Source organism: Protopterus annectens, chromosome 4.part0, assembly GCF_019279795.1.
Source record: "Protopterus annectens isolate FY-2018-M chromosome 4.part0, PAN1.0, whole genome shotgun sequence".
Lineage (NCBI taxonomy): Eukaryota > Metazoa > Chordata > Ceratodontiformes > Protopteridae > Protopterus > Protopterus annectens.
In genome coordinates, this window is record NC_056733.1 from 608796931 (window position 1) to 608813855 (window position 16925).

The 16925-nt window shown below is 37.0% G+C and overlaps 1 protein-coding gene across 1 annotated transcript in view; it reads right to left on the bottom strand.

Moving 5' to 3' along the window:
• Positions 1-16925, bottom strand: part of DNAH10 (dynein axonemal heavy chain 10) — a 5879077-nt gene that overhangs the window by 5075901 nt on the left and 786251 nt on the right. The window contains exon 11 of the mRNA XM_044069759.1: positions 6182-6380. Within this exon, the coding sequence (XP_043925694.1) occupies positions 6182-6380 (199 nt within the window). The remainder of the gene's footprint in view (positions 1-6181; positions 6381-16925) is intronic.

Below are 16925 nucleotides of genomic sequence, written 5' to 3' on the forward strand. Positions count from 1 at the left end.
AGAAGGTTGCTGGAGCTTTGGAAGCTGGCTAGTTGTTATATCCTAAGGAGGATATAACCCATATAAGCTTAGGGCTACTTTACTGCAAGCAGTGATCGATATGAAGAACATTAGCTATGCCTCTTCACAGGTTCATAGGAGATTACTAGACTAACAGCTCAAGAGCCCTTAGAAACCTATCCAGTTTTACCCAATTTTCTGTCCTTAGGGGAAAGATAACAAGGGTCAGTAAGTGGGGTTTTGACAATTAGCACAATTTTAGCAGACTGCCTCTGTCCATAAGGGACATGCGTGCCATCCAATTTGTGATTTCCCATCATTGGTCCAGACTGCACTTGAGGATGGTCAGGAAAGGGTCTGTTTCACGTGAACAGGAAGTCTGTTCTAGAGAAGGGATAATCTCTGGAACACATCTGGCTCTCCAACATGATCTATTCATGTCACAGATCAGGTTTAGTTCTTTGGAGCAAGTAACTTTAGTGTAGTTAGTTTTGCAAATTTACAACATTTACATTTCTGACCAGCTGGGTCAGAGACTACCTTGTAGGTCAGATGCAGATCACCCTCATTAACTGGTAGGAAATTGAATACAGTGAGAGGACTTTTAATCGGACCGCATATGACATGATGTTTATACTTTCTATTTTTTTGTCGAGAAACCTCTGAGGATGCTCCAAATGTTGCAGGTGCCTGGCGAGGTACATGCCACTTGATTACTGGTCTGATGATGGCCAAGTACTATGGCATCTTTAGATCTTGATGCAATTTCCTTACTTATAAAGTGAGCCACATAGAAGGATTTCCTCACCACCATGGACACATGGTGATCAAATTCAGAATACTATCTATCTGAATACCCATATCTCTCACCACTGGGTCCACTCTTTGGAGTGGTGCTATCAATGTTGTAATTTTCAGGAGTATTTGCTTTCCCAAAGTGTATTATTATGCACTTCTTTGCATTTAGTTTAAAGCCATGGCTCTGACACCAATCATTAGTCTGCGTCAGACCATTCTTTAGGATAGCAAGATCATTTTGGCAGTCAATGACTGTCCCCAACTTGCAGTCATCAGCATACCTGATCACTCAAAGGCCATCTACGTTTACCTTGACATCTGAGAATTCTATCCCAAACAGGAGGGGGCCCAGCACTGTGGTTCTCCACTGGTGACTGGCCTCTTGCTGGATGTGGATTCCCCCACTCCAACAAGTGTCCAATCCATAAGCCATTTGGTTATCCATCTGGTGATGTAGAGGTTTATGCCCAATTTTGTGAGTTTATCTATAATAACCCAAGTGGGGTATCATGTCAAATGCCTTGACCAGGTTAAGGTAGGTGGTATGCACTCACCATCACTAATCTCATCCATGGCCTTGGTGACCTTCACAAAGAAGTATATCAGATTGAGCAGGCAAGACCTGCCATTGATGAATCTGAAGTAGGTGGTATATAGACTCTGGTTATTTCCTTTGTCATTGTTAATCAGGTCCATGATTATCCTTTCCATAGCCTTACACATGAAGCTAATCACACTTATGGGTTGGTAGTTTCTGGGTCCGTTGATGGTCCCCCTGTGTTAAGAGGGATAATCGTTGCTGTTCTCCACTGTACTGGGACAAAGCCTGTCTGGAGATTGTGGTTAAATAGTGATCCAAGTGGGTCTGACAGGTCATGTTTCAAGCTATTTAACAGGCACCCTGGGATTCTGTCAAGATCCATTGATGCTGTGTTTCTAACTTTAGACAGCACAGTCATGACCTGTTCTTTTGTGATAACAGGCAAATGAATGGTAGGGGGTATTTCATGGGGAGTGACTGGAGGTGATGAGGGGGTGAAATATGAGCTGAAATTATCACCTAGCAGGTTTGCCATTTCTTCTGGCTGAGTATAGGCAGTACCATCTACAGCTAATGCATCATATTGTAGAGCATTTCCCTTAAGATTTCAGAAATATCTAAAACATGCTTTGTGGTTATCCTTTGCTTGGGAGGCTATTTTAGTCTCGTATTTAGCTTTTGAATACTTGACTAATTCCCTGATTTGCCTGTTGAGATTAATGAGGGATTGTTTTCTCCGTTGTGCACCCTCCTACTTACTTCTAGGCAATATTTTTTTCCTTCTGTTGCACAGTCTATTTATGCCAGGCGTCCACCAGGGTGACTTGTTTTTTCGGCTAGACCTGGGTTTACTTCGGTCAGGTAATGCCATTTCTATTCAGTTTTTTTACGTGGTTGCACAGGACATTCATGTATACTTCTTTACAGGCCTCTGTATTTTTGGAGTTAGGGTGAGCTTTAAAATTACCTATGCTCTCACTTATTAGAAGGTCATTTGCCTTGGAAAAATTCTTTAAGGTTTTAGAGTTGATGGGGGTTCTACTGTTACATGTATTTCAAAGGAGACGGATTTATGATCTGATCTTACCAATGAGGACATTATGCTGGGGTGGGGGTGCAACATTCCTCCCTGTTTGCGAGTACTATGTCAAGGATATTTGAGTCCCTAGTAGAAGTGCAGTCCAGCTGTTCCAGAGAATTTGCATTGACAAAGTTCAGGAATCTCTGAGCCTACACATTAGTGGTTATGTATAGTTCCCAGTTTATGGAGGGGTAGTTAAACTTGCCCATGAGTAGCGTGTTGGCCAGAATGGCAAGTGATTCTAGCAACCTCAAATATGTAGAGTGGGTTTCATGGTTGGGGACCTGTAGCTAGCGATGATATGGTGGGGAATTTTGTCTATGGTCAGCTGGACGTAAAGTAGCTCAAGCGAGTCAGCCTGCTTGACCAATATAGAGGTGTCATTGTTTTTATGTTAATGGAAATGCCTCTTCATTTAATTTTTTCCTTTTCAAAGGGTGGTCCAAATGTGCAATAGGCATTGTAGCCTTGCACTGCTAGGGTGCTTTCCATAGCCTTGAACCATGTCTCTGTAACTGCACAGACATCAGCATTCCCAGGGTGAGGAGAACTTCCAGAGAGTGCAGTTTTTTGTTATTCTTAACACTGAGCAGTAGTACCTCCAACTTGGCATTAGAAGAATGTGTTACATTGGTAGGTATGTTGGTTTTGCACTGCCCACTCTGGGGATGGCAAAAGCCTTGGGCTAGTGTTTGAAAGATAAGGTAAGATCAGAACAGGTTTGGATCATTTCTGGAAAAGCAGCACGGTCTGTTAACCATGTCATCCCAAGCTGAAAAATACTGTGAATCCCCTTGGAATGACTCAAAATCATTTTCTTTAGGTCACGGATATAGTGTAGTCTTTCCTAACTTTACAATGAACTATGCTCCACCGTGAGCTTTTCTTATCAAACTTACGAGAATACACTTACCATGATTCTGTTAAGATGAGAAGAAACACCATATTCAGAAGAAAAGAACTGTGGGGCTTAAGGGACAAAATGGCTTTGAAAAGCCCATGTGAAAAATCAAATCACTCCTTCTGTGGATCTTTAGCAAGCTGTTGAGAGTGAGAGGTGTGTTTAGTCTTCTGTTTAGTTTTGGCAGGGAAGTTATTCATATAAGATGTGGCAGCTCAAATCCCTGATATACCTCAGTAAGCCTGCCTGGAATATCTTACCTTCTGAGAATTTGAAGAATACTCACAGGTATAACAACAGAGAGCTCTTTCCTACCTGAAGCATACATTTCATCAGTTGGGGTGAATGTGTGAGAAGGCTGCATCATATCGACCTCTGAACGGGTCACAATAAAGTGTGTAGCCAAAGTACCCGGGAGGACTATGGACTTATCAAGAGGCACAGCAGCAATGTCTGGGTCCAACAGGACAGGCAAAGCTTCAAGCTTAGACTTCTGTACGTTTTTACTAAAATCTACAATAGAAACTGCAGTTAAAAAAAAGGAATAATTAGTACAGCATACAAAATATTGCATGATGACTATAAGAATCAATCAGAGGAGGTTAGAAAGGATTGGGAAGAGAGAGCTTGGATAAGCAATTCAACAAGAAACATTTTTTTGAAAGATGCAACAAAGTCTAGAAGATTTAGAATCTTTGCTTGGAAGAGTTTACATAGGTATTTGTATACCCCAAGTAGACTCCAAAGAATTTTTCATCAGGTAGACGGCAAATGTTAGAGGTGTGGTGGAGTAGAAAGAAGTAATTGGGAACACATTTTCTGGGAGTGTAATGAGTTGGCAGACTTTAAAGATTCCCTGCAGACTGCTCTGTCAGAGATACTGGGTGAGCAAATTTGTGTAATTCAGAAAATTATTTTTTTTTTGCGCTACGATACAGAATCGTAATGGTCTAGATATAGTGAGGCCTTGCTAAGTGTAATTTTGGTGGCTGCCAAAAAAAAAAAACGCAATTACTAGAAACTGGAAATCACAGTCTAAACCAACTTCACTAGAGGTAGTGAATATAGTAACAGAGATAAAAAACTGGAAGTGGGATCTCCAGAAAAGGGTAGGAACAAATTACATAGAAAAAAATGGGAATTGTGTGAACAATACATGCAGAGCAGGAACGAGGTTTAAAAGAAGGCAGGATTTGAATGAGCTATGTAATGTCTGAATGACAATGACTGGACAATATAAGTGATGTATAATGTTTGCAAATAAAATTATGTCGATAAAAAAGCTTAGACCTTTGTAATTTTTTTTTTTTTTTTTTAAAAAAGAAGGACATCTGAATTGGAAGCCTCAGAAGCCATTTTATCCTGTTCAAACTCCCTTAGCCTTTGGATCTCTAAATACAATTTTAATGAAGACGAACAGCTCCTAAAGGTCCAAAGGACAAAGGATTTGGCAGATGGAGCAGTCTTTATGATTATGACTAGAGCCAAAATAAAATAAATACTTAAAGTGAGTGCCCCTTTAAGGAATTTGCCTCCAACAATCACATTTTTCTCTCACAGATGACATGAAATAAATACATTTTTGTCACCAAAAAGGAAGGGTATCCCAAAGGGTATACAGTAAACTCTCAGTTAACTGTCACCCATGGGGATTTGTAGATGCCGGATAACTGTAGTTTCTGGTTGCTTGAGAGTTATTATTAAAAATAGGCCTGACTAATACTGTACCCTATACTATTTGTTTGGTTTGACTTGCTCTCAGGTTGGGGAGAGAGTGAATTTATTCCTGTCTTCCTTTTTAAAACTCTAAAAACGTAAGATATGTTTCTGCAGGAGAGAAACAGAAAGTGCAAGACATGAAAAGTGTACTGCATTTCTTCGATTTTTTTTTTTGCCGGTTGCTTGAGTTCCAGTTAACTGAGTGTTTACTGTACTTATCTGCCCGAGGCAATAGAAAATGACACTCATCGCATGGGCTGACAGACCAAAGCTGAATCACAGGTTCAGTGTTTGGAATGGATGGCAACAAGAAAGTTCTGAGGTATTTTGTACTGTACATCACTTATGCACCTCCTAGGCATCTTGAGATTTGGTCATAAGTCAAACAGAGCACAAGAGGAGGGAGCCCAGGTTTAGGTACATTGTCCAGAGAGTTGGATGCCCTTGGCAAGATACCCCATCAGTTAGTAATACTGCAACAATAATTCAAGGAAGGATCTCCTCTAAAACCCAAATATATTTAAAATAATCCACTACAATAAAACCAAAGCAAAAAAGTATCATCTCCTTACCAAATGATTTTCTGCATCATCTGCAACTTGTATTTAATAATTTAAAGATATATTTCAGATACATTAGAAAGCCGTGCTGCTCAATAAATCTCAAATTAGATGTTAGCTGATTATAATGTTTATAACTTCTGTCCCTTAAATATACACTTTGACGTAAGGTATTCACAATTCAAAATCTGACAACAGACAAAGCAAGAGGTAGTGTCAATGCCATCCTAAGGACTAACAGACAAGTAATAATAGGAAAGAATTTTTTTGCATATAGTTTGTGCCTGTTTTACGGCTTATCTGTAATTCTAGTACCTGTTATTATTGAAATGTTGAGCTGTGTATAGCAATCTTTATACCTATAATACTGTAGTTGCCTTACATTTCTTTATGAATACGGTTTTATTTTGAACAATATTTTTAGTGGATTGCTGATATAAATGTCATTGTTTATGAGATTGTTATTCTGTCTTACAGTCTCTAAAACTCATCCGAACTGTACAGCAATAGATCACAATAATATACATGACTGGCTATAATTTTTTGCTTTTAAAAATGTTTAAAAACTCCTACTTTATTACCTGAAGAATGTTATGCAAATCTTGGCATATTGTGGCCATATAATCTGTTTTTTCAAAAAGACGCTTTCGATCAAACTCCCATCGTTGATCTCGTCCTGAGGCTTCAATTTTTGCACGGACATCAAAATAACACTCTCTCCATAATTCCAATGTACGTTTCGCTTCCAAAGTTTTTGTTTTTGCAGCTTCTTTATTTTCGCTGTTAAACAAGTTTAAATCAACAATTATTCACTTCTAATACAATAGAATAATTTAATTTATTGTGTTTTAAAGTTTCTATCACCATTCTGTAACATATTTACAAAAGCAAAAAAAAAGTACATTTTCAGTTCGACTTTTCAAAACACTAATTGGGGATTCACTACAGATCTCATAAGATGAAAACAGAAAACAATTCCTCAGAGTGCAGGGTTGCCCCATCATAAAACTTTATTGTTGTGACAGTCCAAATGTCTTGCTCTTGATGAGAATTAAAATAAATAAGGTTCCCTTTGTCATCACAAATATATGTAATTAAATTAGTTGGTAAACTGGATCAAGAGTAAACTTAAAGGGGCTGTCACCAGTCTGAGTTTGCAGTAGCTCAATCTTGGCACAATTAATTAATGGAATAAATGATCGTACTTGCACATTAAAGAGTCAAATGTGCCCTCCATTACTGAATTGTAGACTCTTAAAAAAGTTATATCTTTATAAATAATATTTTACTACAAAAAGTCTGATCAAGAGCACAAAAGCTCAGCTCATGCTGTTAAAACAGGCTCGATGGTATTCCCTTTTAAGAAATATTGGGACAAGAAGGAAATCTTTTAAATGCATCTGGCACATGTTTATCGTTAATGTCTCTAGCTATGGACATAAAAGGTGATGCTGGACCTTGCTGTTTGCAGTCCCCTAGTATCATAGTCATTTGACATATTTTTTGTCACTCACCAACCTTTTAAATATGACAACTGACAACAAGGAAGCCCATTTTTCAAACCTGTACGGTATAGGAATATGAACTGTATTCTTTTTTCATTAGTGCTATCTTACAGTAACCTTTCTATTCAGTACAGCCCAAATATCACCCTAAATAATCTCAAACACAGTCTAGCTTCAATGTCACAATCTCCTCTGAAGTGCATATATTGCCTCTTTAAAATCACCATGTGTTCCAAGGAAAAAAAAGTAGCTGAATGTATTTTTGCTCAAAGAGTCTGCCACTAGATTGTGCTCTAAAGGAATATAAACTGCCTGAAGAGTTAACTGATAATGGAGAGCCACCTCTGAGGCCTGAAGAACCATCCTGCAGAGGAGGTAAGATTTTATGTGTCTCCCTCCTCGTTGACATAGCACATCACTGTAGTGTTGTCTGTACACCTTCAAGGAGGGTGGAGAGAACAGGTCTGTGTACAAGAACCCTAAAAACCTATATAATTGCATAATTAGTTAGTATTGTTATTACCATCATTTTGAATAAAGTGGAAAAAAGAGAACCAGAAAAATATATATATATGTATGATGATGGAAGCAAAATATACACTTAAATTTCAAATGATTTAAAATGGTATTTAAAATGGTATTTTAAATTTTTGTTTCCATCATCATACACATATTTTTTTTTTTTTGGTTCTCTTTTTTCCACTTTATTCAAAATGATGGTAATAACAATGCTAACTAATTATATAGGTTTTTTGGGTTCTTGTACACAGACCTGAAGAAGTCTAGAAGGACGAAAGCGATCTTTGTTAACAATAGGTTATGAAAATAGAAACTGATTTTTACATGCAAAATGTATGTGTGTATATTTATATATAATTTTTGATCGCAAAATGAACTAAGGTTGATATATTTCCAGCCATGTAGTATATTGCCTTGTATAAAATCACAGACTTAATAATTTGGTTAAATAAGATGTACCATTAAAGTACATTAAGCTATATATTATTATGACAGCTACTAGGTAGGGCAGGACCAGTTCGAATGTCACACTGATGGGGGAATGGATGTGAATTTAACATGTGTACCAATAACACTTTGTTTTACAGCACAATAAACCACTCCCATGCCTGATAAAAAGTAGATATATATTTAGAAAGCTTGTGAGGAAATTATTACTCTATTTTTGTTTTACTTGGATCGCTTGTCTGTGTACTTAATAAAGGATTTTCGACTGGAAACAGACTGCCTGCCTTGCTTGGATTACTTTCGAATACTTAGTAATGCTGTAGAATTATATATTTTCTATTATTACTTTTTGACTTGACGAGTTTACGTTCGCTACTTCTACTACTATTGTCTGATCTGATCAATATACAGTGATTAACTAGAAATATATGGACTGAAAATCTTCCACACAGAGAAGTTTCTTACACTGTTTTGTTTTTAGACCCACTACACTTTAGTGGGTTGTTTTGAGACTTCGGGGATACCACAGAGATTACTTGTTTTTAGATTACTTTTTCTAAGATTTTTTTAAGTGTAGAAAGAAAAGAAATAGACTGAAAGAGTGAGGGGATTACTGATTTCTCTTGTTTAGGGATAAATATTATTAGGGCTTCTTTCTATATGTTTGGCATGTTTGTGGGACAGAGGTTATTAATTCTGAGCAAGAGTGGTTAAGAAATCTTTGCAAAGACAGATGAACCAAAGATAGATGTCTGAACTGGGTGAAGAGTCAGTGAGAATTTGAGCTAGCAGCATTTCTTTATCTTTGTATATGATGTGTTTAAAGAGAAGGGAGGAGAGTGGTATGGGGAGGTGATGATGCGTGGTGGAAACTTGTTTTACATTGTTGAATTCATGGAGAAATTCTATAGTGGTGAGACTGGGACTGTTGCAGTTTAGGACTTTGGAGGGAGTGTTTTCTTGAGTTTTGTGCCCTTTGAGTAGATTTATTTCATGCCACAAAGTTTAAGTTTGTTCAGGAGCAAATCTTGCCTTGACATGCAAAAAGCATTCTCATGTCTAGGAATAGCTTATTTTGGTAACAGTTCGGAAAATGGAGATGTGAGAATGAGCTTGAGTGCTCGGGTTTTGTTTCCACTTCGAAAAAGTTTCATCTCAACTGTAGGAGTTGTATGAGTTATTCAATTATCCAATTATTTTTTAGTGCCTTTAATAATTATATGTGCCAGGAGCAAAGGAAAGGGAAAGTATACACATCCTGTCATAAAACATACCAAAAGAATGGGGATAAAGGGTGGGAGGTTGCATCTACTGCAAAAATGATCTATTCAAACACTTACCAATTCAACAAGTTTACTTATACAACTGTACTATGTTCATCATTAGTTCACTATTGCAGTGCCCGAAGCTTTATGAGTCAAATACTTAGAAAGAGAGGAAGAGGAAGAAGGATAAGAGTCTAGGAGCCAGTGGAAAATAGTACTACCAATGCCTGCTCTAGACCTACAGATTGAGTCTAATTTGTAGTGCTTGGTGAAAGCATGCACTGATGAACAAATTGCAGCCTTTAGTAGATTTCTAGAGTCCACTATTTTTAAAAAGCCACAGAAGTAGCTAATCCCTAGTAGAGGAGGCCTTGACCCTCCCTGGATGTGTCTTGTTATGTTGAGAGTAAAAAAAAGCAATAATATGCAATAAACATTTAGAAATTGCCCGTTTTGACACTGACTGTCCCCTTTTTTTATATTCATGGGAAATAAACAGTTGATAGAATTCCCAAATGTTTTTACCCTATCAGGGCAAGACACATCCTAAAAGCTACTGCAGCATTGCAAATGATGAATATCCCAAGTTCTGAAGTTAGCTGTTGCCACAGAGGAAAGTGACAACCTCGACTTTGGGAAAACTTTACAGGAATACCCTAGTGGGGAGTGGGAAAAGCAAGAAGGGCCATATAGTCAATCTGCCTTTTTAGACTGTCCTTGGTTGTGGGAGGATGCTTCCTTCTTTTTTGAACAACAGTGACACTGCTTTTTGAAATGTTGTTTACCTGTGCCTTGCTGAGATTTTTATTTTGCTTCCTATAAAAAGAACCCAGACTGGAAGGAATGTTTCTATTGTATTTTGGCATGGAGGGTTGAAAAATCTGAGCAACCCCCTGAATTAACTTTTCCCTTTCATCATATCTTTTAAGGACCTTAGCAGAGGAAGGGTCAAGTAATAACCCTTCAACCGGGGGGAAGCATTCAAGAGCTCATTTTGACATCCTCTAGTAAATTCTGTAAATTTGGCAGGGCAAATCGTCTCATTACTGATCCAGTGGCAGCTTCTCTAGAAATGGCATCAGCACTGCTATAAGAACTTTTTAAAGACTGTTTGGTTACTCAAAACAGAAAATATTCAAGGATTCGGAGATGATTTAGTCTCTGAAGAAAGGAGTTCAGAAATTAACATTCTCATATTGTCAAAGGAAGCAAGCAGAAACTTAGACAAGAACCTGACAATTCACTATTTTGAATGCTGTGGAGGAAGACTTATAAACTTTCTTCCCAAGACTATCAAAGACCTTTTTATCTTTGTCAGAATTAATAAGCTTAGCAGCAAAAATATGTTTTTCAGAAGATTTTTTTTTACAGGGAAATCACTGCAGAAACTGATCTAGTATTTAAAAAAAGGAATTTGTGGGTCTGATGAACCTTATAGAATCTATCAGACTTTTTTGGGGGTAGGCAGCACAATGTCAAGCAAATTGCTGTTTGCAAGGAAAGCACCCTCTAATGTTTGCAAAACAGGAGGAACAGCTGCATGTTAAGAGAAATATACTTGAATAAGACATACTATATTTGCTGAGATTCTGGTATTTCTTTTTGCTCCACTGAAAAAACTCCTTTATTGTGGCAATAGTATCAGAAAACATTCCTCAGAGTCAGATACCACCTCCTGTGGCTAGTAACTTGAGAAACACAATCTAAATCCAATGCCTGTCCCTCAGAAAAGAAAACCAGAATTTTACAGAAAGGAGAATCTGTTTTCATTTTAAATTCATGGAAGACTCAGAATGCAAAGATTGAAAGGCTTGAAATAAACCCTTATAAAAACTCAGCCAATCTTCCGTATCTATCCTATGTGAGACAGGAGAAGATAAATGCCCAAATTTATGTTTTATTTTCTTGGGAGATCCTCCAGAAAAAGACTGATCTTCTAAAGGACGGTCCCTTCCCTGGGAATCAAACTCCTCAGAATGACTTTTCAGTAAAGCATCACTTGCTTCTTCCTCTGATACCAGCAAGTGTGGTTCTTCCTTGCCAGAAGAGCATAGTCAAACAGCTGGATTCAGAAATAATGTTGTTACCTTTGTTGTTCTGAGAAATAATGTCCTCTCTTTATGAAAATTGCTGAATAATTAGTGTTAGGTTCCCAATATTCCTACTGATGTCTTTGACAGCCAAGTGGGAGAAAATTTCAGTTGCAGCAGCTTCCCCTCCAGCAGCCATAATGTGTGGTCAACGAAACAAACAAATCAAAGCAGAAAGACAAAAGGCAAACTTGTGAAACATAAACTATGTTTTGATGGAAAATATTATTTACAGAAGAGTGAGGTAACCATGGGGGGGGGGGGGTCACCAAGCGGCTCGTTTTTGAAAATTTAGTTCCGGCCCATTGGGAACATAAGTTTTTATTTGAAAATGCTGTAAAAGACTCCTTTTGGCTTTATATTCATTACCTGGATGATATTTTAATCCTTTAGAAGGACAAGGTAGAGAACATTGTAAAGACTCAAATAAACTTCTTATCTTTTACATATGAATGGGCATCAGATAGGATAGCCTACCTGGATGTATTGTTGGATAAAGACATACGGTCCAACAGATATACATCCAGAATATTCAGAAAAAAATACCTACTCTAATACCTTTCTTCATTATACCAGCTCGCACCTATACCATCAAAAAAGGTCATTAGTAAAGGGGCAGATGGTGAGGGCAGCAACAAAGGTTACTTTAGAGTCACAGTTTGAAGAAGAATGTAATAATTTCATAGGAAAGTTTGGCAGGAGAGAATATCCCAAACCTCTTCTTCAGGAATTAGTAAGATACGTATACAGTAAAAGAATAGTAGGACATTTTAAGCCTATTTTAAATACTTTATCTGTAGGGCCTACATCTCACTCACAATTTTCCAGTTTGGACGGAACACAATATAACTTTAGCCCAACTACTACTTTTATTACATGTTTCAGCAGTGATTTTAAAACACTTAAATGGATTTTGAACAAAAATTGGGTGATTATGTATGATGACATTCTAGTTAAAAACAAAGTGGGTGAAAAACCCACCATAGTATACCATAGGGGCTCGATCTTTAAAACTACCATAGAGAATATGACATTAATTATACTATCAATGTTCATAATAACAACCTTAGCCCCACTATGAAAAAATGTGAGAATTGCCCATATTGTAAATATATTTATACTGGTGACTCTTTCAGCATCTGTGATAAGGAGTATCGGATAAAGAGTAGATACAACTGTGAAACAAAAGGAGTTATATATGTAGGATTATGCCCATGTTTTTATACAGGCAAAACGGGGCACGATTATGGGACTGGATTTATGAACATGAATATGATATAAAAAGAATAAATCTGAATAATGCATTAGCAAAATATGTTCACATGTACCCTAACCACCATTTCAAATATTGATTATAGAGAAGGCCAATATCAGCATGAGAGGTGTCCCTGGACATTGGTGTTAGAGGAAAAATAATTATTTTGGTAAATATTTTTGATTGCTTGCAACTGGCCAGGCTTGAATGACTATTGCTCTATCAGTTGTATTTTAAAGCATAAAGCTTTAACTAGATAAAGTACTATTAACATTTCCATACTATTATTCATATTTCCATACAGGTTTGTGTATATGTTAACATCTTAGTGAAAATTTGTACCTTAATTTTTATTACATTTTCTGGTGTTTTTTTGTATTATTTTTAATACGTTCATTCATTTTTTCAGTACATTTTAAGGTCTTAGTGAGTGAACATTTTTAGATATACTACTGTGTTTATATACTTTGAATGGCACTTAAAATAGTACATTGGCACTTTAAGAAATGTAAATGGGAGGGTTCAGTGACATCATCCTTTGATCAGATGACTGCTTTGGACCTTACTTAAAGCTTGTTTCATATATTAAATTTTATCTGAAGAAGTTCATTATTGTTATATGAACAAAAGCACTTATCAGTTTATTTATTTGTGGATCACAAAAGTTTCTTCAAGAACTTTGCGACTTCTTCTGGCAGCTAATATAGTTTATGTTCCTCTCGATCTTCCAGAAAATATAAACCAAAAAGGTAGGGGGATGGAGGGAGGGGAGCTGAGGAAGAATGAAAATGAACACAGATGGAAAGTTATGGTGAGTACACAGCCTCTTTATCTGATGTTGTCAATTTTCATTCATTCCTCAACATGTGGGCAGAGTCCCCTGCTACTAGAATCCCAGGTAGACTCTAAGAAAGAATATTCCTGAATACTGTTGAGCCTAAGGCTGCTCTTCCCCTGGAGACCAGATCAACTTTGTAATGAGCAATAAAATGATGAGGATTAGCGCCAAGTGGCTGCAGCACAAATATCATCCATGGAGTATCTGGATGGAAATACTGAAGGGTTGCCATGGATCTAGTTGAATGAACCTTCAAACAAACCCAATTTATTATAGCAAAGGAAATGCAATCAGTTACCCATATGGGTAAAGTTATTTTGGTAACTGGCTTACCAAATCTCGATTCTGAAAAAAAGACAAATAATTGATCTGACTTTCTGAATTTCTTTGTTCTATGCAGATAGAAACGTAATTGCTTGTGGGAGTTCAAGATGGCCGCTGTTCTGTAAGCACTGCTAGCACTTAGCTCTCTGAAATACCCGGGATTTAAACAAACCCAGAAGATAAATCTAAGTCAAAAATGCAAAAATATCGCAGAATATATATCTCAGATAACAGTCAGCAACTAACAGAGGAAGAAAAAGTGACAGATTTCTTTGTGAAACAGCAGGATTAACTACGATTTCTGAAAAACAGCTTAAGCCATGTGGTGCTAAGGCCCAACATCTGAACACAAAAAATGGAAATAACTTCAAACAGCAAAGATGTCGAAAGAGGACAATATTATGGAATGCAATCAGTTACCCATTTGGGTAAGGTTATTTTGGTAATTGGCTTACCAAATCTCGATTCTGAAAAAAAGACAAATAATTGATCTGACTTTCTGAATTTTTTTGTTCTATGCAGATAGAAACGTAATTGCTTGTGGGAGTTCAAGATGGCTGCTGCTCTGTAAGCACTACTAGCACTTAGCTGTCTGAAATACCCGGGATTTAAACAAACCCAGAAGATAAATCTAAGTCAAAAATGCAAAAATATTGCGGAATATATATCTCAGATAACAGTCAGCAACTAACAGAGGAAGAAAAAGTGACATATTTCTTTGTGAAACAGGATTAACTACAATTTCTGAAAAACAGCTTAAGCCATGTGGTGCTAAGGCCCAACATCTGAACACAAAAAATGGAAATAACTTCAAACAGCAAAGATGTCGAAAGAGGACAATATTATGGAAACCAGCACAGCTAAGACTAAATGCTCAGTACTAAATTCACCTGAAAAGGATACAACTTCCAAAAGACAGAAGACAACTAAATAATCAGACAACTCTAAAACTGCAAATAAAAGTAAGACTGATCAGCCAGCAAATTTGGAAGACATAAAAACTGCATAGCTACCTATCCAGCAAGTAATAAAGGACTTATCCTTACAATTCCAAACCTTTGGTGACTCATGTAGCCAAATAACCAGAATGGAAAAATCAGAATTCAAAATAATTGAAAATGAGATAAAAAAAGAATCTTTAACTCAAAGAACTGATTCTCATGACAGAAAAATACAAAGCCTACAAGAAAAACTAACAGACCTCGAAGCAAGATCTTGAAGGAATAATATTATCATCAGAGGAATACCTGAATCTATGACTCACAATAACGTAATACCAACAATCAGACAAATAATAAATTCCTTGCTGGATCAATCTGAAGAAATACATCAAATGTCAGTAGAAAGAGCCCCATAGAGCTCTGAGGGTAATGCAATCAACACTGAATCCAAGACCTGTGCATATTAAAATATTAAACTTTCAAGATGTAAATAAAATCATCCTTGTAGCCAAGAAAAAGGGCACACTTACCTGGAATAATAACAAAATCTCCTTTGCCCAAGATCTTCCCATACAGATAAGACAAGCAAGGCAACTCCTTTCACCATACTGCAGATTTCTAATAGAGAAAAAAATCAAATTCCAGATAAAATACCCAACTCTGCTAATTTTCTATGTTAAAGAAGTCAAATGCATGGTCGCTAACCCCAAAGAGGCAAAAGAGACATTCCTGGTCATTTTCAAGCAGATTCCACCTTCAGAAAAGAAATAAAAGTTCAAAACATGATAAACAACCCTCGAGTGAAGAAACGAGTCGATTCGCGAGCATTGTAGATGGAAATCCATTCCACAGAACTTCCCCTGGCTGCCTAGGCCCTTAACTTCACAAGTAAGCCACGAGAAGCACAGGAAAAGGAAGTATAGCCTGTGTAGGAACCAAAAATCAACTGCCGTTTCCGATACGCACATTTTAGGAAGGAACCACCTCCAGGGACTTTGGCTTGTAAAATCATTCCCCCCACGAACTCAAGGGCCCCATTATGAAGAATAACCATACTAAAGGGACTATTAAAAGATTCTGAAAAGACCTTTGTGACAAAAACGGAAATCGACCTGCACCTCTCAAAGAAGTAAACAAGCACCAAATATATGCAACATCCCGCAAGCAAGACCTTGAAGAATTAAGGTACTGTTACACTGAAACACTCACAAAGACTGTACACCCATCATTATATGACTGAATGAAGAACTCAGCCTTAAATAATAAACAAGTAATAATCTATTAGAAACCAGTCTAGTCTGCAGACATATATTAGGAAAAGGACTAATGACTTGCATAAATGCTGAAAAGCGTTAAAACCAGAAACTGGCAAAGGTAACCTAATAATACTTAAAAACTGAAATGTAACCTGCTAAGCAAACTGCAGATGAGGATCTACCTGACCAAACTGAGAAATGTATGTGCATGCATATATTGTTTTTTTTTTTTTTTAATCTCTCTCCTACCCAGGAGTATAAGCCAACAACGCATTATATAACCCACATAATATGTGTGAAAAGCTATATAGGCACCAATGTTGATTAAATACTGAGTTTATAAAGGGGAGGAAAAGTAGCAGAATGAAAGGAAAATGTAAATATGACAAGCTTGACATCTGATTAATAATACTGTGTTACCTACCTATCATAAGCTACTGAGAAATTGTTTATTAACATGCTGTTTTAAAAATACATCATTAGAAAGATAAGTGCCAAGTACATATATTATAATCCCTACAGATAGAAGTGAAAGACTAAATAGGCACCATAGATGTACAGAAATCTGAATAAATAAAGGGAAGGTTAAGTAATAAGTGGAAGGTAATTGTAAATATGTCAAGGTTGACAACTAAACACTAATACTATGCTATGCAACTGGATATAAACTACTGAGGAAATGTTTATGAATATGATATTTAAAGTTACATTATTAGACAGGTTATAGGTGCCAAGATTCTATTCTGTGTGGAGTCTGCATGTCCTCCCCGCGGTCAAGTGGCGTTCGAAAGATATGCGTGAATGGGCGTGCCTTCATTGAAGGCTGGGTGTTGGGCTGGCACTTTGACACCATAAAAATCTACTGCCAATCATTAGCGGACCGGA